Source organism: Erpetoichthys calabaricus, chromosome 10, assembly GCF_900747795.2.
Source record: "Erpetoichthys calabaricus chromosome 10, fErpCal1.3, whole genome shotgun sequence".
Classification (NCBI taxonomy): domain Eukaryota; kingdom Metazoa; phylum Chordata; class Cladistia; order Polypteriformes; family Polypteridae; genus Erpetoichthys; species Erpetoichthys calabaricus.
In genome coordinates, this window is record NC_041403.2 from 169,104,717 (window position 1) to 169,129,456 (window position 24,740).

The 24,740-nt window shown below is 44.9% G+C and overlaps 1 protein-coding gene across 4 annotated transcripts in view; it reads right to left on the reverse strand.

Moving 5' to 3' along the window:
• Window positions 1-24,740, reverse strand: part of elavl4 (ELAV like neuron-specific RNA binding protein 4) — a 272,046-nt gene that overhangs the window by 195,386 nt on the left and 51,920 nt on the right. The window contains exon 1 of one of the 4 annotated variants that reach the window (XM_051933171.1): window positions 8,233-8,344. The exons of the other annotated variants lie outside the window; for them this stretch is intronic. Within the exon in view, the coding sequence (XP_051789131.1) occupies window positions 8,233-8,280 (48 nt within the window). The 5' untranslated portion in view covers window positions 8,281-8,344. Of the gene's footprint in view, window positions 1-8,232; window positions 8,345-24,740 lie in introns of those variants that run through there. 4 annotated transcript variants of the gene reach the window in all.

Here is a 24,740-nt window from a genome sequence, read left to right on the forward strand (position 1 = left end):
TTAAAGACGTCTTTTAAAAGAAAACGGCACCAAGCTGAGCCGCACAAGTGCCATTCTTCCCGGAATATTTCTGTGGTGACATTTCACAAGGTCAAAAAAAAAAAAATCCTACCTTTAGAACGGCAAGAGCCTCGCGGATTTGACTATTTTAGGTGTTGTAACTAATAAGCTGGCTGGCCTGCGGGGTCCTTCACAGAAACCACACAAGAGGGATCTCGTATTTTCAGATCAACACAACGCATTTCTTTCAACGCTGCTAAAAAAAAACAAAACAAACAAACCAAACTCATTTTTCGTCATCTTAAGAGCCACCGACTATTAACTAAGCAGGATAGGGAGGTCTCCCAGGACCACCAAGTGTGTGCGGCGATGTCCATGCACATTCTGTGCTGAGGATCGGAGAATAACTGTACGGCTGGATGATGCGGACATAAATAGCATGGCGAAGAATAAACCTTTTGTCATCCATTGTTACAACAAAACGTGCCGCCCAGACTTCGACGTTCTTCCCTTTAGATTCTTTGTTAGGTTTGGTTTTTTACGTATTTATTTATTACTTTTTTTTTCGGCGCTCATCTCAAATTCCTTCTAGTGATCAAACGTGGCTGTCACAACATTTATGAGATCTTTCTGGCCGGTTTGTCTTTTTCATTAGGAGTTTGAGGGAACACAAAGGCTCATTGAAGTACGCTTACTAATTACTTACTCTGCTCTCTTAGTGCGATGATTCATAAACGCAATACGCTGGCAGCGTTGTCACAAAGAAACAGAATTGAGATGACAATGTCTAAATTACGAAGACTGCGGCATCATCCTCAGCCAACTCAGACGTGTCGGCTCCCATTTCAAATCCCTCAGTTATGTTACAAGAGGAAGAGGCCGGCAGGAGATCATCTTCATCTTCCTTACCGCTGCAGGTTTGAGGCCTTGCACGTTTGCTCGCTCCAGCAGGTCCACCATATCACTCCTTATATCTGACACATGCATTCTTTATGTGGGGTTTGGGTCTGTTTGCTCACCTTTACCAATATTTCTGATATTTGAATAGGAATGTACTTTTATTTGCATACACAAATGTGAATGGCACTCCCTCAAGGGTGCCCAGGCAGCATGCCAATCATTTGTCTTTTAAAAAGAGAAGCCGTCGTACTTTTTGACTTACGGTAAGACCCTCACTGGCCACTTTATTAGGTACACCTGTTCAACTGCTCGTTAACACAAATATCGAATCAGCCAATCAGGTGGCAGCAACACAGTGCATGTCGTCCTGTAGACTTTGTCAAGACCACCCGCTGAAGTTCAAACCGAGCCTCAGAATGGGGAGGAACGGAGACTGAAGTGACTCTGAACGTGCCAGGCGGGCTGCTCTGAATATTTCACAAACTGCTGGGGTTTTCACGCACGGCCATCTCTGGGGTTTACAGAGAGTGGTCCGAAAAGGGAAAACGTCCAGTGAGCGGCAGGTCTCTGCTGGGTGAAGATGATGCCAGAGGTGAGAGGAGAATGGCAGACTGGTCTGAGCTGACAGAAACGCAACAGCAATTCAATAAGCACTCGTTACAAGCGAGATATGCAGAAGAGCAGCTCTGAACACACGACATGTCAACCCTTGAAGCAGGTGGGCTACAGCAGCAGGAGACCACACCAGAATAGCCAACTGAGGCTGCAGTTGGCACGGGCTCACCAAAATTGGACAACAGAAGATTGAAAAATGTCACCTGGTCTGATGAGTCTTGGATTCTGCTGTGACATTCACATGGTGGGGTCAACAAGATGAAAGCAGGGATCCATCGTGCCTGGTATCAACGGTTCAGGCTGGTTGTCTAATGGTGGGGCGGATATTTTCTAGGCACACTTTGGAACCCTTAGTACCAACTGAGCCTTGGTTAAGTGGCACAGCCCCCAAGTATTGTCACTGACTATGTCCATCACTTTATAACTGCAGGGTCCCCATCTTCTGCCGGCCACTTCCAGCAGGATAACACGCCATGTCACAAAGCTCAGATCATCTCAGACTGGCTTCTTGAACGTGACGATGAGTTCAGTGGACTCAAATGGCCTCCACCGTCAGCAGGTCTCAATCCAGTAGAGCACCTCTGGGATGTGGTGGGAGGAGAGACTCACATCATGGATGTGCAGCCAGTAGATCTGCAGCAACTGTGTGATGGCGTCATGTCAACATGGATGGAAATCTCGCCAGCACCTTGTTGAATCTGCAGTGCGCCATGAAGAATTACGACAGTTCAGAAGGTCAAAGGGGGTCCAACCGGGTACTAGCAGGGTGTACCTAATAAAGGGGCAGCTGAGTGCATAAAAACACTCCGCTTGTCAAGAAAAACTTTAGTTAAAGATCAAACTGTCAGCTATTATTAAAAGGCCCCAGTGACGTGTGTGCGCACACACACACACACACACACACACACACACACACAGGTATAAATGAACGTCATTAAGCCTCCCTTTCCTTCCTTCTGATTCTCTGCTACCAAGTGAGCAGCACATGAGCAGCTGCACACCAGCTAGGCAGGCAGAGTTCAGCAGTGTAATTGGAACAATTTCCAGGGTAAGCTAAACACCAAAATGGTGCAATCAGGAACGAGGGACGCCAAGGAGGGAGCCAGATGGATCGAGCTAATCAGTGCTCTGAAATGAAGCTGACCCCTGCAAGATGTACCACCGTGGCTGCCATATGCAAATCCAGAGGCTTTCTCCTTCATCCCTTTCTGTTCTCCCTTCCCCTCTTCCGCGTCTTTGACACTGTAAATTAAACGCTGTCTGCGATGTGCAAAAACAAAACTGAACCGTTTTGTTGCCGTTGCTGGTTGAAACAGAACGTGGGCCGTGCTTTTAAAGCCGCGCTACAACATGCAGCACCCTCGAAGAAGAAAATAAAAAAAGCATTTCAGACATCAGATTCCCTTGACCTCTCATTTCAATCAATCATACGAGCAACAAAGCAGACAAAGGAGCCGGCGGCGAAGGAGAAAGGACGACGCATCTTGTGGACTCGCCATCCACTTGGGGAGCCCGGGGAATCCAAACACACGTGCGTTTTTATCGGATTTGCTCACCTTGGCTTTTCATCTGGTTTACATTTTTAATTAAATCATGACCTCTTCTGACTTACTAGCATCTACCCTATAGCCTAGTCCAGAGTTTGATTAATATTTATCACAGCAGTGATCTCACAAACAGCACGGTGTGGGACGGCGGTGTAATTCTATGACCACATTTAAATGAATGTACACCTTACTTTACTCATTAGTACTCACTGTTTAGACGTAAAAGGGCAATGCCGAATTGTTAAAATCACTACGCAATACTTTCACCTTCATTTACTTAGTCAACGCTTTCATCCAAAATGACTTTCAATATTTAAGATTGGCTTCAATTTTTCTTTTTCCAATTGCTGCACAGGAAGATGAAGTGATCTGCTCAGGGTCACACAGAGCTGGGGTTTGAAGTCCAAAGGCTTAACCACTGCGCCACACTGCCTGCCTATCACTTATTACTGGGGGTCTGCATGGGAGTACCAGCCCTCAGTTACCGAGATCGTTATGTTCGCAAAAACAACTTGTCAACTTTTATTTACTGCGTGTTATGATCCAGAAGATCCCAGCGCTATCTGATTCAGTTCCATCTGCAGTTTCTTAGGTTCAATTCCCGGAGCTTCAAGATACTTTTAGGCATAAAGACTGGAATAATCAAATAAACATTTAACAATTAACAGAGCTGACCATTAAATACATCAAGAATGCAAAAATGAGTCAATGAGCAAAACATAAAACAAATTGCAGCAGTCCAGAGAACTTCTGACCAACAGAAACAGAAGACACAGAAGGGGAGCCTGTCGAGGGTGGGCAACACCAGGGGCCGATTCATAAAATACACAACAACTCACTACAGATGACAAAGACACTCACCCTGAAATAAACACACAATACGACGAGCATTTATCAGACAGAGAGATGTGCAAGGCACTATATAATAGATAGATACTATATAACAGATAGACAGACAGACAGATAGATTGACACTATATAATAGACAGACACTATATAATAGATAGATAGATAGATAGATACTATAGACAGACAGATAGATACTATAAGATAGAGATAGATACTATATATATATATATATATATATATATATATATATACATATATATATATAGATATATATAGATAATATATATATATATATAGATAGATAATATATATGATAGATAGATACTATATAAAAGATACTATACTATATAGTGTCTAATAGATATATAGTGTCTGTCTATCTAATAGATATAGATACTATATATATATATATATATATATATATATATATATATAGTATCTGTCTGTCTATAGTATTTCTATTATATAGTGTCTAATAGATAGATATATAGACAGATACTATATAATAGATACTATATATATATATATATATATATATAAATAGATAGACACTATATAATAGATAGATAGATACTATATAATAATAATAATAATAATAATTCATAATAGACAGACAGACAGACAGACAGATAGATAGATACTATATATATATATATATACACAGTGCATCCAGAAAGTATTCACAGCGCATCACTTTTTCCATATTTTGTTATGTCACAGCCTTATTCCAAAATGGATTAAGTTCATTTTTTTCCTCAGAATTCTGCACACAACACCCCATAATGACAATGTGAAAAAAGTTTACTTGAGATTTTTGCAAATTTATTAAAAATATAAAAACTGAGAAAGCACATGTACATAAGTATTCACAGCCTTTGCCGTGAAGCTCCAAATTGAGCTCAGGTGCCTCCTGTTTCCCCTGATCATCCTTGAGATGTTTCTGCAGCTTCATTGGAGTCCACCTGTGGTAAATTCAGTTGACTGGACATGATTTGGAAAGGCACACACCTGTCTATAGAAGGTCCCACAGTTGGCAGTTCATGTCAGAGCACAAACCAAGCATGAAGTCAAAGGAATTGTCTGTAGACCTCCGAGACAGGATTGTCTCATGGCATAAATCTGGGGAAGGTTACAGAAAAATTTCTGCTGCTTTGAAGGTCCCAATGAGCACAGTGGCCTCCATCATCCATAAGTGGAAGAAGTTCGAAACCACCAGGACTCTTCCTAGAGCTGGCCGGCCATCTAAACTGAGCAATCGGGGGAGAAGGGCCTTAGTCAGGGAGGTGACCAAGAACCCGATGGTCACTCCAGAGATCCTCTGTGGAGAAAGGAGAACCTTCCAGAAGGACAACCATCTCTGCAGCAATCCACCAATCAGGCCTGTATGGTAGAGTGGCCAGACGGAAGCCACTCCTTAGTAAAAGGCACATGGCAGCCCGCCTGGAGTTTGCCAAAAGGCACCTGAAGGACTCTCAGACCATGAGAAAGAAAATTCTCTGGTCTGATGAGACAAAGATTGAACTCTGGTGTGAATGCCAGGCGTCACGTTTGGAGGAAACCAGGCACCGCTCATCACCAGGCCAATACCATCCCTACAGTGAAGCATGGTGGTGGCAGCATCATGCTGTGGGGACTGGGAGACTAGTCAGGATAAAGGGAAAGATGACTGCAGCAATGTACAGAGACATCCTGGATGAAAACCTGCTCCAGAGCGCTCTTGATCTCAGACTGGGGCGACGGTTCATCTTTCAGCAGGACAACGACCCTAAGCACACAGCCAAGATATCAAAGGAGTGGCTTCAGGACAACTCTGTGAATGTCCTTGAGTGGCCCAGCCAGAGCCCAGACTTGAATGTGATTGAACATCTCTGGAGAGATCTTAAAATGGCTGTGCACCGACGCTTCCCATCCAACACGATAGAGCTTGAGAGATGCTGCAAAGAGGAATGGGCGAAACTGGCCAAGGATAGGTGTGCCAAGCTTGTGGCATCATACTCAACAAGACTTGAGGCTGGAATTGCTGCCAAAGGTGCATCGACAAAGTATTTAGCAAAGGCTGTGAATACTTATGGACATGGGATTTCTCAGTTTTAAAATTTTTAATAAATTTGCAAAAACCTCAAGTAAACTTTTTTCACGTTGTCATTATGGGGTGTTGTGTGTAGAATTCTGAGGAAAAAAATGAACTTAATCCATTTTGGAATAAGGCTGTAACATAACAAAATGTGGACAAAGTGATGATGCGCTGTGAATACTGTCCAGATGCACTGTATAGATAGATAGATACTATATAATAATAATAATAATTCATAATAGATGCTATATGATAGATAGATAGAGATACTATATAATAGATATACTATATAATAGATACTATAAGACAGATTTTATATATATATATATATATATATATATATATATATATATATAGATAGATAGATAGATAGATAGATAGATAGATAGATAGATAGATAGATAGATAGATAGATAGATAGATAGATAGATAGATAGATAGATAAAGCTGCCAGGATTAAATCCATATATAGATACTCTAACAGATTTGGTATAGTTGGCAGGATTATATACAGACAGACCGATGTGATAGTCAGGGTCAGATAATCAGCGGCACAACAGATAGGGGGCAGTGTGGCGTAGTGGTCAAGGCTCTGGGCCTCAAAGCCTGAGGTTTGCATGTTCTAATCCCACTACTGACACCACTGTGTGACCCTGAGCTCGTCACTTCACGTGCCTGTGCTCCAAATGGAATAAAATAAAAGAAACTGCAGCAACGGTGCGCGAGACGCTGTAAGTCGTCCCCTCGGATAAAGGCAGTGATAATAGATGACAGCACGCCGTTTATCACACTGACAGCTGTGAAAGGCACAGTATAAGAAGCAGAGCCCGCTTTGATTTCTGTAAAGAATTGATCACGTCACTGAATATTGTCCCACCACAGCCCAGCCAGCACCCTTGTGCTCTGGATTATTGACTGCTGTTCCCTTTTCTTTGCTGAGTGTTAGATTTTCCATACAAACCCGCGTCTGCTCACGTGTGGGCTGCGGTGTGTGGAGCTGCTCCCGCCTGTGGCCTCTCTTAGTGTCCCGGGACGGCTTTCTTCCAAAGACTCTGTGGACATCTGCGTCTCATTCATTCATACCTGGGCGACCTACCAAACACAGCGGCTGCTCCGTGCTGAGGACCTGTCAGCTTTAACCACTGCAGCTGGAAGCCATGAAAGCTCAGCTAGCAGAGCTCTGAAATTATCGCCAGAGTGATGAATTCACAAAGAGGTCCAAGTTTTTAAACAGAAGCAGTGCTGCCACTAGAAGGAGAAGCTGTTAAAGATTAAACGCCCACACTTTTTCATGTTTATTTAATACGGCATGAAGGGGATTTACTCTGCCTGAATGTTTTCCGAGAGGGCTTCCCCGCTACTGCAGCTTCTCCACATAACTAGCAGCCATGGAGAATGAACAGCCAGTGGGACATCCTCCTTTTTTGATTTTTCCTGTCGTGTTGCAAATGGCTGAAATTACTTTAAAAGTAACCTTAAGGACTATCTAACAGATGAGGGCCCCAGTACCCCAAATGTCACGAGGGGGGTTAGCGGACCACTTCACATATTTACATTTTGAAATAACAAGCCATGGAAGTTCCTGAGCATCAAGTTGTCACGCAGTGGAGGCCTTCCAGATTTACGACCAAGGTGGAGGAGGTCAGACGACTTGGCCAAGGTCACTGCAGTGATTTACAGACTGAGGCAGAACGAGGGTCCATCCATCAAAATCGAGTCATGAATGAGTCAGGGACAACTTTTGAATGGCTTCTGCTCATTATCTGGGCTCAGTGGCTAAAAGAGAAGTAGAAATCCTTCACAGAAGACGACGAGCACTCTCAGATCACTCCTGCCGAGCACTGCAGAAACGGATATCCCAGACAGCAGACCGTATGGTCAGAGGACATACCCAGCGGGCATCCCCAAATGGCATACTCTGGGCACCTCGGCGTCATCCCGAGGGCCAAACACGTGAATGGACTGAACTGCGAGGCACAGAGAGCCTGGAGACGACACACAAACAAGCACAAGTCACACACTCGCAGCCCCAGAGGAGACCCACCGGGCGGCCCCCCGGACTCCGAGGCAGCACACCAGAGCCTGACCTGCAGACACAAACTCCTCTCCCACATGAAACTTGCTAAACCTCCACAGCCGCACCGAGTAACACACGCTCTCCTCTACTGACCAGGCATTTACAAAGAGAGAGAAGCAAGAAATCAAAGCGCCGAACTGTGAGAGATGAAGAACAATCGGGATTTTTACCTCAGTGCTCAACAAAGCAGCGTTTAACGTTCGGCTGATATCAAACATCTCGCTGAGTGAGGAAGGCAGGCGTTCCTTGAATTTTTCTTGAAGAAGTGTTGGGTTGGTGTTGGGGGGGGGGGGGGGGGGTGTTCTGGTGGTGGAAAGTTCCAGAAACAGATATTGAAAGAAGAAGAAGAAAAAAAAAAAAAAAAAAAAAAAGATAAAAGGAACTAATAAAAAAAAAAAAGAAAACAAAAATTGAAAAATTAAAAAAAAACAAAAAAACCCCACAAATCCGTTTAATCAATTTGTCCCCCCCCCCGGCTTGTCGTTCACCTCAGTCGGCTCAGGAGATTCTGCCCAGGGTCTCTCAGTGCAGAACTGGAGAGTCAATATTTTATCTCCCCAGAGTCAGCGCATTATAACAGGCAGCCGCACTTGCAGGATTGCTCCCTTATCTGTCGCCTGCACGCTGGCAAAACACAATGTGCTCCGCTTCTTACACAGCTCTCTGGCAGATTAGCCTGTCCCAAAACATAGCGCTTAGTTTAAACTCCCTCCTCCAACCCAATCGCGCGCCCCCCCCCCACACACCATCTCTCTCTCTCTCTCTCGCTCGCTCACTCCGCCGCTTACAGTTCTCTGTGCCACCACAAGGTGGGCAGGCTTCACTAAACACCTGCTTCCTACACTCGCTCACTGCCGGCCTCTTAGGGCCCACCTGAAAGTTCAAGTAGGAAGGTGTTGATTTACCACAAACGTGTTATAGCAGGCTGCGTTAAGTCACAAGGTGGTGCTGACCTTCAGCTGTGCTCATTGCTTCTTCTTCAGCGGCTTACTCTCATCCACCATCTTCAAGTACAGTGCACTCACAACGCCTTCACACCCCTGCACTTCGCACACACTTTATTGTGTGGTAGATTTCATTTAAAATGCAATTTAACTCGCAATCTACATTCAACAGCCCATAATAACAAAGTGGGAACAGGCTTTCAGAAAGGTTTTCAAATGTATTCAAAAATCAAAAAGTGTTCAGCCCCTTTGACAGCTTCACATCTTCCTTGGCAAGTCTCTACAAGCTTGGCACACCTGCATTTGAGCGGTTTATCCCATTCTGCTTATTATTACACAGGGTGGTCCAGATCTAATTGTGCCAACTGTTCGACTGACAACCCTCTCCCCGCCATTTTGGAATGCAGGGAAGGTGCTGCCATCTATCAGCAACAAAAAGATCTTTAAGTGAAATCTCTCTGTGCAGGGCAGGTGCTGCGAATTCTCTATGTAATAAACTTAAGTTATAGCATAATGAGATCTGGACCACCCTATATAATGACTTCCCTATCTACTTATCTGTTTGTCTATTATATAGTGCCTTTCACGTCTATCTTTTCCAACTGTGGTGTTTCCTGAGGACTTGTCTACACAGAAGACCCGTTATAGGTTGGCGTGAAGCTCTCAGGGCAGTCAATGAAGAAAGCACCACAGGCCTCTCCAAAACAGTTATGGTGAACTACCGTGAAGCACGTTGCAGCTGATGTCAATTATTCTGCTGCGGGGTCGTAAACGGGTGTGGGCAGTTACACTGGGCCCTGGAATGTGGACATGGCGAGGCAGGTGCTTCTATGATTTTGCCGCCTGCACCCACACCACAGTCGGTTCCATCACGTTTTGCCTGCCGACCGTGGCAGCCGTGTGCCTTTGCAAGTTGTCTCCTGCAGATTTCTGTCGTAGCTCCCTTTGACGTGAACAGCTCTCTGGGTGCCATTTGCTGTGGCGCGGTCCCAGTACCAGAAGCTACCGCTGGTTTTTCCAGTCTGCAGCACGAGGTACCCGGTGGAGTTGTTGCGCTCTTGGTGGCTCATCAAGTCATTTGTTTAGGGTTTTTTTTTTCTTTCCCACCTTCCAAAACATTCTGGCTCAGGAGCACATACAGTAAGTAAATATGCACCGGACCCTGAATTCAGAAACTCTGCAGTCCGTAGACGTTAAAAATTACTAAAGAAAGAAGGTCATTGAACTGGTCTGTTCATCAGCTGGTGCTGTAGCCAAAGTGCAATCAAAAATGGCAGGTGCAATGTATCATATAGAAGAAATAAATGAGCTCCACACATCTCATAAAGAGGAAGAGCAGTTAAGAAACATTGAAATGGTGCTGAAGGCCAACGCCAATACTCAAACGAGGTGCGCCCGTCACCCAGGCCTCCCTGCATTGCATTTCCATGAATTCTAGAATTCCAACAGAGGGCGTGCAGACTCCACAAGTGGTCTGGAACCATTGGCAGGGGCGTAGGGGCAACTACCTCCCAGTTCTAGAACTGCAGTATCAACGACCCCCACTCCCTAGAAGAGCACTGCAGTATACAGAGTAACCCTGATGAAGGACCGAACCGAGTCTCGGCAGTGCTGCTAAGGCCACACTCCGGGCACAACCAGACGTGACTCGCGCTGATCTTTGGCTCATTGACTGTTCAAGTTCATCTTCAAACCTGACATGGCAGAGTAGCGACGTCTAGCCTGAGTCGGCAAAGTCAATAGCAGATGTGACCTAATTGTGCTAACCTGTTGCTTCATTTTTGCAGGTTTATTTTCATGAAATTTGGCACTCCTAGTTTTACAGCTCCAGGACTTCATCTTTAAATGCCACAGTATGTATTTTAATAATTGTACATTTGAGCGTGGGAAAGGCACTATAAATAAATAACATGTATTATTATTCTCATTATTACATTTATTTTGGCCATTTGTTATTATCATTGACCCCCTCTACCCCAAATGGGTATGACAAGTCAGTGTCCATGTCTGGAACAAAAACAATGTCACTTCAGACGGGGAAGTCAATGTGTCTTTGCTCACTTTTAGCCTCTCTTTTGGCCTTTTACCAGAAGCTGTACCAACACAATTAAAAGACAAACATCTACCTTAACAAAAGGATACGTGTCTGTGTGTCTGTCTGGTTGCAATGTCTATCATTCCAACAGGAGGCACATCGCAGACATTAATGATACTGTTACAAATCCCATACCAAATGGCATATAACACAGACATATGTGTTGCATTTGTTATTCCAACAGATGGTGCATCACAAACATTTATAGTAATAAAACACATGGAATTTGTCACTCCAACATATGGCCCATCACAAACACCTGTAGTAATAACATGCACAGCTGTTGGTCATTTCCATAGATGTTGCATCACAAACTTTTAATGCTGTTATGATGATTCCCATACCAAATGGCAAATAACTGAGACATATGCATTGCATTTGTCACTCCAACAGATGGCTCACCACAAACATCTGAAATAATGCATTTGCACCATCTGTTGGAATGAAAAATGCAATGCATTTTATTACTACATGTATTATAAAATACATTCCTGTAAATGGTGCACTGCAAACGTTAACGCTGAAGTCTGTGTTGATTACTGAGATTTCAACTTGTCTAAGATGGGTAGCACAGATAGTTTTTAGAAATAAAATTCATTGCATTTGTTATTCCAACAGATGACACACCACAAACATTAACACTACTTTTACAAATCCCATACCAAAAGGCATATTAACCAAGATATACACGTTGCATGATTACTGAGGTATCAACTCATCATAAACGGCCAGGACAGATAGTAGAAATGTAAGAAAACGGGCCAATCTTATCCAACATGTCTTCATTCCTATTAAATTAATTATCCAGGAAAATATCAAATCCAAGTTCAGAAGTCCACGAAGGGCTGCCCTAACCACATTTCCATGAATCCTGTGTGGCTTTCTAACATTTCTATGATATTTTATCATTAACTTGCTTCCCTCTTTGCACCTATGCCCTTTATGATTGACTTCTTTTAAAATGACACCTTACTTTGATCCCTAATTGCAGTTTGAAAGGTTTTATAAAGTGTCCTCCAAACAGGACAGAGCATTCCATTTGTCACCTGGCACTCATATTTAGACATGTGAGCAAGGGGAGCTTTTAATGGGTTTGCGCTTGTCGAGATGGGGAAGGCAAAAGTCACTGACCTTTAGCTCCATTTACTCCCTTTAAAATGGAGGAGGAGGAGGAGGAGACCACTGGAAGGCCAGCGAGGTCACTTCCTTGCACACGAAGCCACATCCTCCAGTCTGAGCCTTCACTGGAAGTTGCCATTCACTATCGGACCAGCACCTGAGGAGAATGGAGCTTCTTGCCAAACCTTTGCTCACCATGATGCTGCTAATTGTTCTCATTCTTCAGACAACACAGTTAGATGGGCGCCCTTCCGGGACCCCAGCCCTCATCTTTTATTTCTACTCTCTCTTCATTTGTACTTCTGAACTCCCTTCTGGGCGCCGTCTGGTTGTGGCTCACCTTTGACCTTCAGACACACTGTCCCTTGTCTCACCACATCTACGGTTGTCACTCCAGGTGTGTAAAGCTTGGTTTATGCCATCCGCCCGAGTGTGAATTCCGATCTGGTCCATGTGTTTGGGTTTTGCTGACACAAGCTTGTCTCCTAATCTGCTTAATTTGGTGCCATCTGTAAATTTCACTAATTTGTTTCTTACAATTTCATTGAACTCATTCATATAAAATAAATGCAGCATGAGCGTCTCGAGACCACTGATCCTTGAGGGAGCCCACTTTCACATCGCATTAATCTGGAGGAAGAGCCATGCACCGAACCCATAAGACTCGCATAGGCCCACGTGCAAACTGCACGCTGAGTCCCATGGAGTGGGGCGCTTGTGACCAAAGGATCTGTGAAAATTACAGCAAACGACACTCCATGCTACACTGCTGCCATTTTTAGGTCTGTTTGTATTGTCACACGTGTGTGTGCACACCAGAGACAATTGAAGTAATTCCAATAAATCATTTAAGGGCTCAGGTGATGATGGTAATTCTCCTCCAATCCAGGGGGTGGCGCATTTCCTCCCTCTGTAGACCACACAGCTCTCCTCTATCAATGTCACTTCTGGGGTCCATCCACTGGGACCCTCCTCTTCCTGCCCGGCTGCCACAGGACCGGAAGACCGGCCATCTTGTGCTGTCACGATTTTTGTGTTTTCACGCGCTTTATTTTGGACACAAAATATTTTCAGGTATACACCGTTTGCCCAATGGTGACCCAACACTCTGACTGGGTGGGTTATATTACTACAATGTATAATAGAATATATACCTGGTGTTGGGGGGTCTATCCGGATGAAGCAGCTCAGCTCCTGGTGGTCTCATTTTGATGAAACTTGGCACGCTTATTCTTTAAGGAAAAGTGCTGGGACAGTCCCGTTTCGACAACAGCGGGCTGTTCACCTTTTTGCAATTTCAGAATCTTCCAATGAAATGTCATGAACTAGGAGTGCCAGCGCATGTAAACCCAAAAACTCTCTCAAAGACTTAGAGGGGGATATCACCATCAAACCCCGGCTAGTAACAGGGCAAATATGGAGTCTTTAGAAATAAAAAGATCGATTATTCATCACGAGACTACTAGGAGCCCAAAGAGCAAAAAAGAAGGTGCCTGTAACAGCAAAGAAGTCTCACTGCAGACAATCAAAGAATCGTCAAAATACGCAACAGGGGCTTGAAAATCTAGAAATCCACCAAATGAAATCAACAAGTAAACTCTCCAACTCCTAGGTGCGTTTGAAATGAACCACCAGGGACTGTGGAAGAACCTTCCGGATTTATAGGGCGCAAGGGCAGTTCCTGGTGGTGATTGGCAAGTGGCAACGCCCGCCTCTTGGGGGACCACCCAGAAAACACCGGCGGCTTACATCCATAAACAAAATCAAAACCAAAGAAGAATGCAATACATCAAAGACTCCAAAACGGCATAACACATGAATTTGGGCCTCACTCAGAGAAGACGACGTGAAAAGCTTTGGTGAATCTGCACGTAGGAAGCTGAAGTGTCTGGAGAGGGGGGCTGCTGGTGTGGAGTGGAGCAGGACCACCTTTGTTCTTTCTGAAGTCAACATTGTTTGTTGTGCCCACATGTTGTTGATGTGGCACCGTACAGTCAACCCTCCATCCTGTAGGCAGCCTCACCATTGTCGCTGAAGAGAGCTTGACAATGGACAGACTGAATAGCAGCGGCCTTGCAGGGCGCCGGCCGATGTTGGTGAACAGCATGGAGGAGTTCTTGTTGGCCAGACAGTCGAAACAGGCAGCCACAGACGGCCTTGGAGCTTCGGCACCAGGCTGCTGTTGAAGGCAGAGCTCCACTCTGAACGGCCTGCTCCTCTCCAGATGTCCCAGAGCAGTATGCAGGGTGAAGGAAGCGACATCGTCCACGGATCTCGTATGTAAGCTGAATCAGACGCAGGGTAGTAGGGACAGATACTGTGGTCAATGTGGATCATCGCCAGTTTCTCCAAACACCTCATCAGCACAGGAGTTTAACACGATGGCCATTCAGGCAGGAAACGGCCATTTTCTTTGGCACAAGCTCAGGGACAGGCCGAAGATGGCATGTGTTTACCCCTGGCAGCTGGGTGCCGCCTGTCTTGAGGACACGAGACAATGATGATAAATTACTGCCAGCACAGGCTCCAAACGACTCTTCACTTTGTCAGACGTCTTGGCCAACCTTGCAGCTTCACCTAACAATGGCTTCCCTTTGTTATTTTCAAGCATGATCACCATGTGGAGCAGATGGAGGGCCATCAGCCCTGCCCTTTAACATGTTTGGATATGTGTGAAGTCCAGATGTTCACGATTACTGTCACAAACTCTTTTCCAAAGGCAGTAGAAAACCACACAAGTCTGAAACACTGCAGTAGCTCCCCAAGTTTGTTGTGTACACAATTTATTGAAATACTGTCATGAATCCATCGTGAATTTGCTTATGTCTGCATCAGGATGCACACTGTGACACTGCTGCTATCCTAGCGTTTTCACAGGCTCTGCAAAAATGAATAAATCACTCAATTTACGTAAAGCCAACCAATGGGGGCTCAGTGTTGGCACCGAGCTGGAATTTCTGAAGATACGGTGCTAATTCTCACAAAAACGACACTCTGGACTCCAGGGGGTCGTCAGAGACACAATTCCAAGGTTCAAATCAAGACATTTCGTGGTTTTCTTCATCATTCCAGATAGTACAAATCTCCCCTCCGTCTCCTTCCACTCATCCTCATCCTCTGCCTTTCCGACTTTGGCTCTCTGATGCAGTATAAATGACTTCTTCTACACCGAACCCATGCGTACATCACGTTGGAAGCCCTCCATAGAAGGTAGGTGCTCCCCAAGTACCCCAACATGGCTGCCCATCAGGACTACAATTACCAGTGGGATGCTGCCATACGTGAACCCCGGAAGCAGACACCCTTCACATAAGGCCTTCCTTCCAGGAAAGGTACTAACAACGAACCTGGACAATCCATCCTTTTCTGGCAAGGAACCCACCACCCTGTTTAGGATGCCAGGCCATCCAGGATGGCACTCAACACCTAAAACAACCATCTGCTGACCAGCTTTGGCCGATATGATTATCCAAATTAAAAGTATTACTGCAGGCCACTGGGTGAGCGTGGAGGTACATCTTACACTCACTAATGTGTGACGCCAGCTCGACACAAACGCTAATTAAGTACAGCATGAAGTGTGCGCGGGGGTCCAGGGCCGGCTTGCCTTGTATGTGATAAAACAAATAGCGGCTTTCAGACAGCCTCGGCCGGTGGAGCATTGTGGAGATCCTCCAGCAGGACTCGACTTATTCTGGGTGTGGGCGAGAAGTCCAGACGCACAAATTCTTAGTCAAACACCACAATGCATGTAGAACGTGCACATGGAATTTCTGCACAGCTTTATTTCAAAAGCACAAATACTGCCGCAGAAACATCCTTCAGTGCACCTTACGCGCAGTCCTGGCCCGATTGTTGTCTTCTTGACCTTTAGAGGAGCAGCGAAAATATGATAAGCAATCTGAGCCAGTGGGATTAGCTTTCATTGTCGTCTTAAAGCCTTCCTTTCAGATCCCCTGCAACGCCGTTTATTGCTTGGTCTCCCTACATACCGAATATCCTGATTCATCTGGAAAGACCTCTTGAAAGTACAACCCAGCAGGACATGCAGCCCGCTGCCGAGGACACAGACGCACACACACGCAACAGGGCAGCCTGTCTGTTAAAACAAAAAAATAAAAATGGCGGCTAGAAAATACACAGAGACACTGCAAGACGTGTCAGCAAAATCAACTCTTTACACAGAGGGACGCAGACTCTGACCTGAAGTTTAGAGGTTGAGGTTAGGAGCAGACGCTGACACTGCACACTGACACACCGACCACAAGACAAATAAGTCAGGATCCCAGATTGGGACCCGAGTGCAGCCATGCAACGGGTGACACCACAGCACCACACAAGTTCAGATGGAATGGAACCAGTGGGAGGTTTGTTGTGGTGGCTGGAGTGCCAATTCTGCCACTGACCCCCAGGTTTTTCCCTGCAGGTTGGAGGGCTGGTTGCAGATTAACGCCATACCCAGGACAGTTTAAATCACATATTAATCAGATTACTAGGACAGCATTTTTTTTCACTTAAATATAACAAAAGTCAGACCTCTTATAACACTGCAAGATGCTGAGAAATGAGTTGACGCTTTTGTTTTCTGTCAGATAGATTACTGTAACGCACTCCTCTCAGGACCACCCAAAAAAGACATCAATCGACTGCAACTCACACAGAATGGAGCTGCCAGGATCTTAACTAGGAAAAGAAAATGCGAGCACATCACACCAGTCTGAGCGTCACTACACTGGTTACCTGTGCCATTTAGAACGGACTTTCAAATCCTGCTGATGGTTTACAAGGCCTTCAATAATCTGCTCCATCCTCTATCCCAGAATGCCTCTCACCTCACACCCCAAATCGTAACCTCAGATCTTCAAATGAGGGTCTGCTTAGAAGTCCAAGAGCTAAACTTAGAAGAAGTGGTGAGGTGGGCGGCCTTCTGCTGTGATGCACCTCAAATCTGGAATAGGAGTTTACTGATAGAAGTTCACCAGGCTAATCGGTGGGGCACTTTACAAAACTGATAAACACTCATTACGTTAACGTGGCTTTCTCAGAGCTTCATCTTAGTTTAATCCTGATATTCTGTATATGCACTGAATTATCATCATCAGTCATGGTGGCTCCACAATCTAGTTTTCTGTGCTGGTGATCTGCACCCCCACCACCTGTTCAAAGCACCAAGATGTCCCTTTATTGATGGATTGAAGGCCAGAAGTCCACATGACCGTCATCATCAAGTTCTTGCATGTGAAGCCTGAATACCATGAGGACTGGTTGAGGACATTGATGTCAGGTAGAATGCCTACAGGGGGCTGGTCAGGTGGTCTCGTGGCCTATGAACCCCTGCAGATTGTTTTTTTCCCCCCCGTCCTCCCTGACCATCAGACCTTACTATTCTAGATTCTATGTTAATTAGTGTTGCCTAATTTTATTTTTTAAATTTGGCCTTTTTTTTCTTTCTTCATCCTGTAAAGCACTCTGAGCTCATCATTTGTACAAAAATGTGTGACAGAAATAAATATTGTTGTTGTTGTTGTGTGTGTTTGCTTTAACAGAATATTTCAAATAAGAACACAAATGAAAATGGCATGGACACCAATGATGGGACCCTTAACCCCAATACCTGGTTGCACAACCACTAGAGTTTGTAATCCCTGCACACCAGCAATTCCTGAGATGTCTGCCCCTGTCCACAGGTCGTGTGGCCCACCTGTCCTGAGCGCACTGCTCCAGACTGGGTGGTTCAGTTCTTTCCATTGATATTCCTCCGAGACGGCCTCTTCAGAACAGTCCAATGTTTGGTTCTCTGACATTCCTGGGTGTTTTGGGAGGATCCACGACCTGCGACTGAGACAGAAGCTTTCTGACACCGGGCGGTGCGTTTCGCTCCAGAATGTCCTGGTGGTCTCGAGCTTTCATTGTTCACTGCTCAGACTCGAGGCACCCTGTGTCACATGCAGCAAAGCTTCATTTTTGTTTCCCATCTGTGGTCATAAAGCTGATGTGACTTTCCAAAAAGCTCCAGTTATCTGTCATTAGTCCAAAGGACAGCAAATATTTGGAGCTAACATTTAGTATAATTGTAAAGAGTTTGTAAATTTGTGTGAATTATATTTGCACCTAAACACATTTTTATTTATTTTTTACAACAAGTGCAGCTGCACTGGTCGCAGACACTTAGCGGATGTTCAATATACCAAGTAAAACTAAATGATCTAAAATCCACTTTCTTGTCTGTACTTCAGCTGGCATAGTTACATGGTCCTGCTTTTTTGCTTCTCAAAGATACAAAGCTCACTCTGCGAGCTTCTGAAGTCTGACGTTTCTCTCAGTGTGCCACAGAACACAACATTTCAGCTTGATGTTACATATCATGGATGAGCTGCTTAACAGACAGCTCCCGCTATGGTCAATGCACAGAAGCCTCTGTCCAGAATGCAAAATTTATACTTTGTGAGGCCCTGGAATAAACAAGAATGGAGAAAGAAAAGAGAGAGGGAGGGAGAGAGAGAGAGAAAGGGAGAGAGAGAGAGAGAGAGGGAGAGAGAGAGAGAGAGAGAGAGGGAGGGAGAAGGAGAGAGAGAGAGAGAGAGGGAGGGAGAAGGAGAGAGGGAGAGAGAGAGAGGAAGAAGAAGAGAGGGGGAGAGAGAGAGAGAGAGAGGAAGAAGAAGAGAGGGGGGAGAGGGAGAGAGAGAGAGAGAGAGGAAGAAGAAGAGAGGGGGGAGAGAGAGAGAGAGGGAGAGGGAGAGAGAGAGAGAGGAAGAAGAAGAGAGGGGGAGAGAGAGAGGGAGGGAGGGAGAGAGAGAGGGGGGGAGAAGGAGAGAGGGAGAGAGAGAGAGAGAGAGAGAGAGGGAGGGAGAAGGAGAGAGGGAGGGAGAGAGAGAGAGAGGAAGAAGAAGAGAGGGAGAGAGAGAGAGAGGGAGAGAGAGAGAGGGAGAGAAAGAAGAAGAGAGGGGGAGAGAGAGGAAGAAGGAGAGAGAGAGGAAGAAGAAGAGAGAGAGAGAGGAAGAAGAAGAGAGAGAGAGAGAGAGAGGGGGGGGGGGGGGGAGAGAGTCCTTACCAAGATGCCCGCCTTACAAATAAAGCGCAGTGCAGTGACAGTGTCACCGTCACACACATGAAAACATTAAAATGTATTTCCATGTTACATCCTTTTCTCTTCCAATCCCATTACAAAAGACGTATTAAGTCCGTTTTCAAAGCTGCATTTAGCCTCATTGCTTACTCAAGGTGGCACCGATGATTAGGCATCACAAGTAAAAGAGAGCTTGGCATTTGGGCATATAAGGACAAAGTCAAATTTTATTTATAGAGCGCATTTAAAAACAACAGAAGTCGACCAAAGTGCTGTACAGCATCCATAAATATGCCAAATACATACAACACAGTATATACAGTATTATATATATATGTATGAACACATACAATAAATAAATAAATAAATACTCCCATCCAAGTTTAGAAAGCCAAGTCAGAAAGACTGAGTTAAAAGTTGGTGCTGACCTCGTATGAGAAGGTCGACTATACCAAAGCTTAGATGCAGAATTTGGCACAGCTAATAACTTCTGGTCAGAGGACCTCAGTGATCGTACAAGAGGTCGGAAAGATAAAAGGGGTCTTAAAAACAAACAGTGAAACTTGGAAGTCAATCCTGTGGCAAACAGGAAGCCAGTGCAGAGACGCCAAGACTGGCGGGATGGGATTCTGCCTGGCAGCGACACCGCAGTCGAGCCGAAGACGAGGCAGGGATGACTGATTAACTCCCGTGTGTAATGAGTTGTAATAGTCAAGCTGAGAAGAGACAAACGCATGAATTAGTGTTTCAAAATCGTGTACGGAAACAAAAGGGGTTGACCTTCAATATCCTGAAGTGACAGAAACACTGGAGTTCATTTGTTTATCACATTCGAGGCCATTATCAAAAAAAAAATCAAAATCACACCAAGATTGTGTCCAAAGGGTTTCCAGTCGATTGTCAAGGGGCCAAGATTAGTTTCTGTAGCAGAAGGTCCAAAACACAATCTCTTTTGTTGTCATTTAGCCTAAGAAAATGAAGTGACATCCATGTTTTAATGTCTTCTAGGCATTCTGAAAAAGTGGTGGCCAGCAGCGCAAATGACTAGAAACAGAGGAACCAGACTTGCTACCCCTCACATTTTAGCTAACAGTGTTTTTCTTCTTCATCCCCTTCATCTTTTTCTGCTTCTACGTGCTATTGATATGCCTGATCAACCTTCTCCACCTCCTCACCAGTCAGATCTTCTTTGACTTATCCATCCTCCTCCCTGGCCTTCCATTCCCATCACTCTGCTGCCTACATATTCCATGTCCATGCCATTTCAGCCTACTCTCCTGTACTTTCTCCTCCATGTTCGTTGTTCCTCTGATGGTCTCATTTCCTTTTTCTGTCCTTCTTTGTAACTCCACACACCCATCTGAACATTCTCACACATCCACCTTCTTCTCCTTACTGCTCATGGCTCAGTTCCATACACCATTGCTGGTCTTACCATGGTCTCAAAGAGCTCACCTTTAACGTTTGCCTCAAGTCTTCAATCACACAATACTCCTTCTTCCAATTCTTTCATCCATAGTGCACTCTACGGGTCATCTCTGCAACTAATTCTTCATCTTGGTCTACCACTGACCTTATGATATTTAAGCTTATCCACTGATTTCAGTGGCTCCCCCTGCAGGCTGAATCCTGGCCACCATTAAACCTAAAATGTCCTGTCTTCTTCCCATTTATCTTTAGTCCTCTCTCCCCCAAAGCCCTTCTCCATTCTTGTATGCGTGAGGTCTTGGGTTTAAAGCAATGCTGAGGGAACAGACAAAATCCCAGTGAGAGCAGAAGTCCTCACCTCTGTGATCTGGTTATGGATGTGTGGACTAAAGTCCAGTCCCTCTGGTGCAGGCTTTGTACTGAAGACATTGTGTTGTGTAGCAGCAGAAAAGAGGAAGATGAAAGAATGGAGAGGGACTTTGGAAGAGAGAGGATTAAAGATAAAAAAATAAATAAATAAATAGGTAATCATTTGATTCTACTCAAACTTCAGTCATGGAGCCACATAACACGAACCACAGAGTAGTCCAAGACCCAACACTGGAGCTAAACTGCAAAAACCCTGATGAAGCTTCTACCAAAAATCTGTCAGCCCCCTGTGATTTCAACACCAAGTGACCATGACACTTCTTCATGCGTCCTCAGTAATTGACACTTACTGGTGGGAAAGAGTAAGGTCTCCATCTTAACATCGGCAAAACCAAGGAAGTGCTTATTGACTTTCAGTGCACCAAACTGCCTCTATGCCCGGTCACTATTCGGGGAGTACTTGGAGGTCCACATTAATGACAGGTTGGACTGACCTTGGAACTACACGAGAAAGGGCGGAGCGGGCTCTCGTTTTCCTTAGGAGGCTGCAAGTCCTTTAATGTGGGAAGCGACATCCTTCACATCTTCTGTTACTCTGTGATGGTCAAGAGAGGTCCCCCGAATCACCACGCTAATTAAAAGGGCAGGCCGCGTTATATGGGACACACTCTGGACCCTCTGGAGGATTAAAAGAGTGCTGTTATGAACAACGCCGCACACCCTCTCTCTGGGACACATCGACATGGAGGACTTTCAGCTCACAACTCATTCAGCAGAAGCCAACAGCAATACGCCTGTACTACTACTACAACAATAACAACAACATTTATTTATTTAGCACATTTTCATACAAATGACGTGGGCTCAAAGTGCTTTACAGGATGAAGAAAGAAAAATATAAAAATAAAATTAGGCAATACTAATTAATAAAAATGGACGTAAAGTCTGATGGCCAGGGAAGACAGACAGGACTGTAGAGTACCTCACTGCAACTGTGGCAGCCAAGTCAGAGGTTTTCTTTATTTTTGAATTTTCTTGCTCTTTCCGGTGTGTGTTTATTTATTTATCTATTTAAAGAGCTTCTGTAAAGAGGGCAAGGGGACAAATGAAGTTCTATTATTTCTGTCTATCTAGCTGCAATAGGACCCTAATGGCGCCCCGTCACGTGTTGGTTTCTGCCTTGCTCCAAGGGTCTGGCTTTATGGTGCCCTGCCTAGAAAATGGATGGCTGGATAAATATAAAGGGCCTATAAAAAGTATTCATCCCCCTTCGAAGATTTCTTATTTTCTTGTTATACAACGGTGAACCCCAGAGGACTTCATTTGCTTTTTTTACACCAATCAACAGAAAAAGGCACAATAAAGTCAGTGATCTCTGCAAAGCGATACACAATAAGCATTCACCCCTTTAACACGACACTACTAGGTGCGCACGCTTCAAGTGAACGTCAGCGCAGAATTAGAAGTCAGCTTGGCGGCTGCTGGCAATGAGCGCCACTCACACCAGCCAATCAGCAGGCCGGGTTTCTCAAGTGCTTTTGTGCCACCAGTGGGTCTCGGTAGCCATCGTTGGTTCACGTGTGGGCCGCCCAAGCTGGTGTTTCTCAACCACTGGATCATGACCAGGGCTGTGGAGTCGGAAACATTTATAGGGTTAATGGACTGGGTTACTCTGACTAAGCATAAATGATAATATAATGGGTTAAAATTTCCAGTTTCACATGCACTCATTTGATTAAGTCTTTTTTCTTCTAGAGTTTTGACAGAACTATAGCTTCCTTTTTAACTTTGTGTGTTTAATGTTAGTGTTTGTAAGCCACAACAACATCGCTGCAGCCATTAGACCCGATCTTTAACAGGTTAGGGTGCGAAAAGTGGCGAGACGATTCACACTGGCAGTGATGAAGGGCCGTGTATCTCAACAGTGGAAATATACGAGTGTAAATACACGTTAGGGGAGCCGGAGTCAGTGGTACCAGAGATTGAAACGGTGGAGTCATAGTTGGGGGTACCAGAAAGTGAGACGTACGAGTCATAGGTGTCATACATTGAAAAGTGGGAGTCAGGCTTGGGGGAACCAGAAGTTGAAAGGCACTGTGTGATGAGTTTCCGCATTTCTAAGGGAGCTCCTTTCACTAAGATGGACCCCCTGATTGCACTTGTTTCAACAAGGGGGTGGTCTGCATTTGCTGGTAGTGGGTCATCAATGAATTTAAAAAAAGGCAAGACTGAGGTGGCGGGACCATAAAGGTTAGGAGACACAGGTGTATAGGTAAGAGGTGGGGACTGAGCTCATTAGTCACATGAAGTGGAGCCGAACAAAACTAACCTTACAGGGTCGTCCAAGAGTCAGAACACACACGAGACTCTCTGAGATAATATCGTGTCGCACACGTGAATAATGGTAGTTCCACGCCAGACCAGGGGGTCACGAGGTGCACTGACTTTCTCTCTCAATCCTATGCAGACCAGCCACAGGAAATCCTGCACGATTCTGGCGCCATTGATGACATCACTTCTGGTCCTGATGACGTCAGTCAGTCAGTCAGTCAGTCAGTCAGTATACAGGTGGCTGCCCCAAACCTTTTTGATGTCTCCTGTCTATTCTTGTGACAAATGATAATAACAAAAGTTTTATTACTGCGGCTGCTTTTAGGAATTTCTATTCCCCTCTTGTTTTCCTATGGCACTTGGCCTTAAGTACGAATTTCTGCAAACTCGGTCGGCCATCAATCAGCACAGGACCTTACTGAGTGGCCATAACATATTTTGTAAGTCTGCTGGTGATTATGTGAGGCAAGTGAACTTAAGGCTCAGGGACCTGCTGCTATTAGGATGGTAAGGATACCCCTGGACAGCCATTACCAGTCTGAGAATCGTCACCCTATAAGAGCGGTAGACGTTGTTTGTACCAAGCAAAGCCTTTTGCTCTCCTTCCACATTGTGCCTGAAAGCTCAAGATGACAGAATGGCATGGCTCAGTACCGTTTAGCTTTGGTGTCAAGGTAGGACCACTATTATGGGATGACAGCCTCATTCGGAATGCAAGATATGCTAACCTGGACTGCATTGTGCATCACAGCTGCAAATGTTCCGCATGCGAATCGTAAACGACAAGCCCAGACAGAGCAGCAAAAAAACAAATTCATTTTACAGGCAGCTTTACTTTCTCGCACCCCGAAGGGAAATCTGACCAGTCAATAGCAGGTCTATTGATGCTTCACCATCTGCTAAACTGCTGAGTCCTGCCAGCAGAGCGAGGCCCTCTTAGCTCAGCAGCCGTGGCTTCATTTTCAGTCTACTGGTGATGCATTTGGGCCCTCAAGCATGAGAGCGGCATACAACATTTGTTTTTTTAACCCCCATTTCAATTCATTCAGTTCTGTTTCAGCGAACAACCTCACTGACAAACACTGGCAGAATCACCGCGCTATAAGATACCAAATAAACAAAAAAACAACACACACTTTATAGGCCAATTGGTATAACTGAGGAGGAAAACGTTACAGTATGGGAAAGGCCCAAAATCAGAGTGAGATTTAATTCAATTTGCTAAAGCACAGGTAGTGCCCAGCTGAACGAATCTGACTAAGCATCTACAAGCAGGAAGAATTATATTAAAAACTTCTGATGGCACTGGATTTACTTGGAGATGAA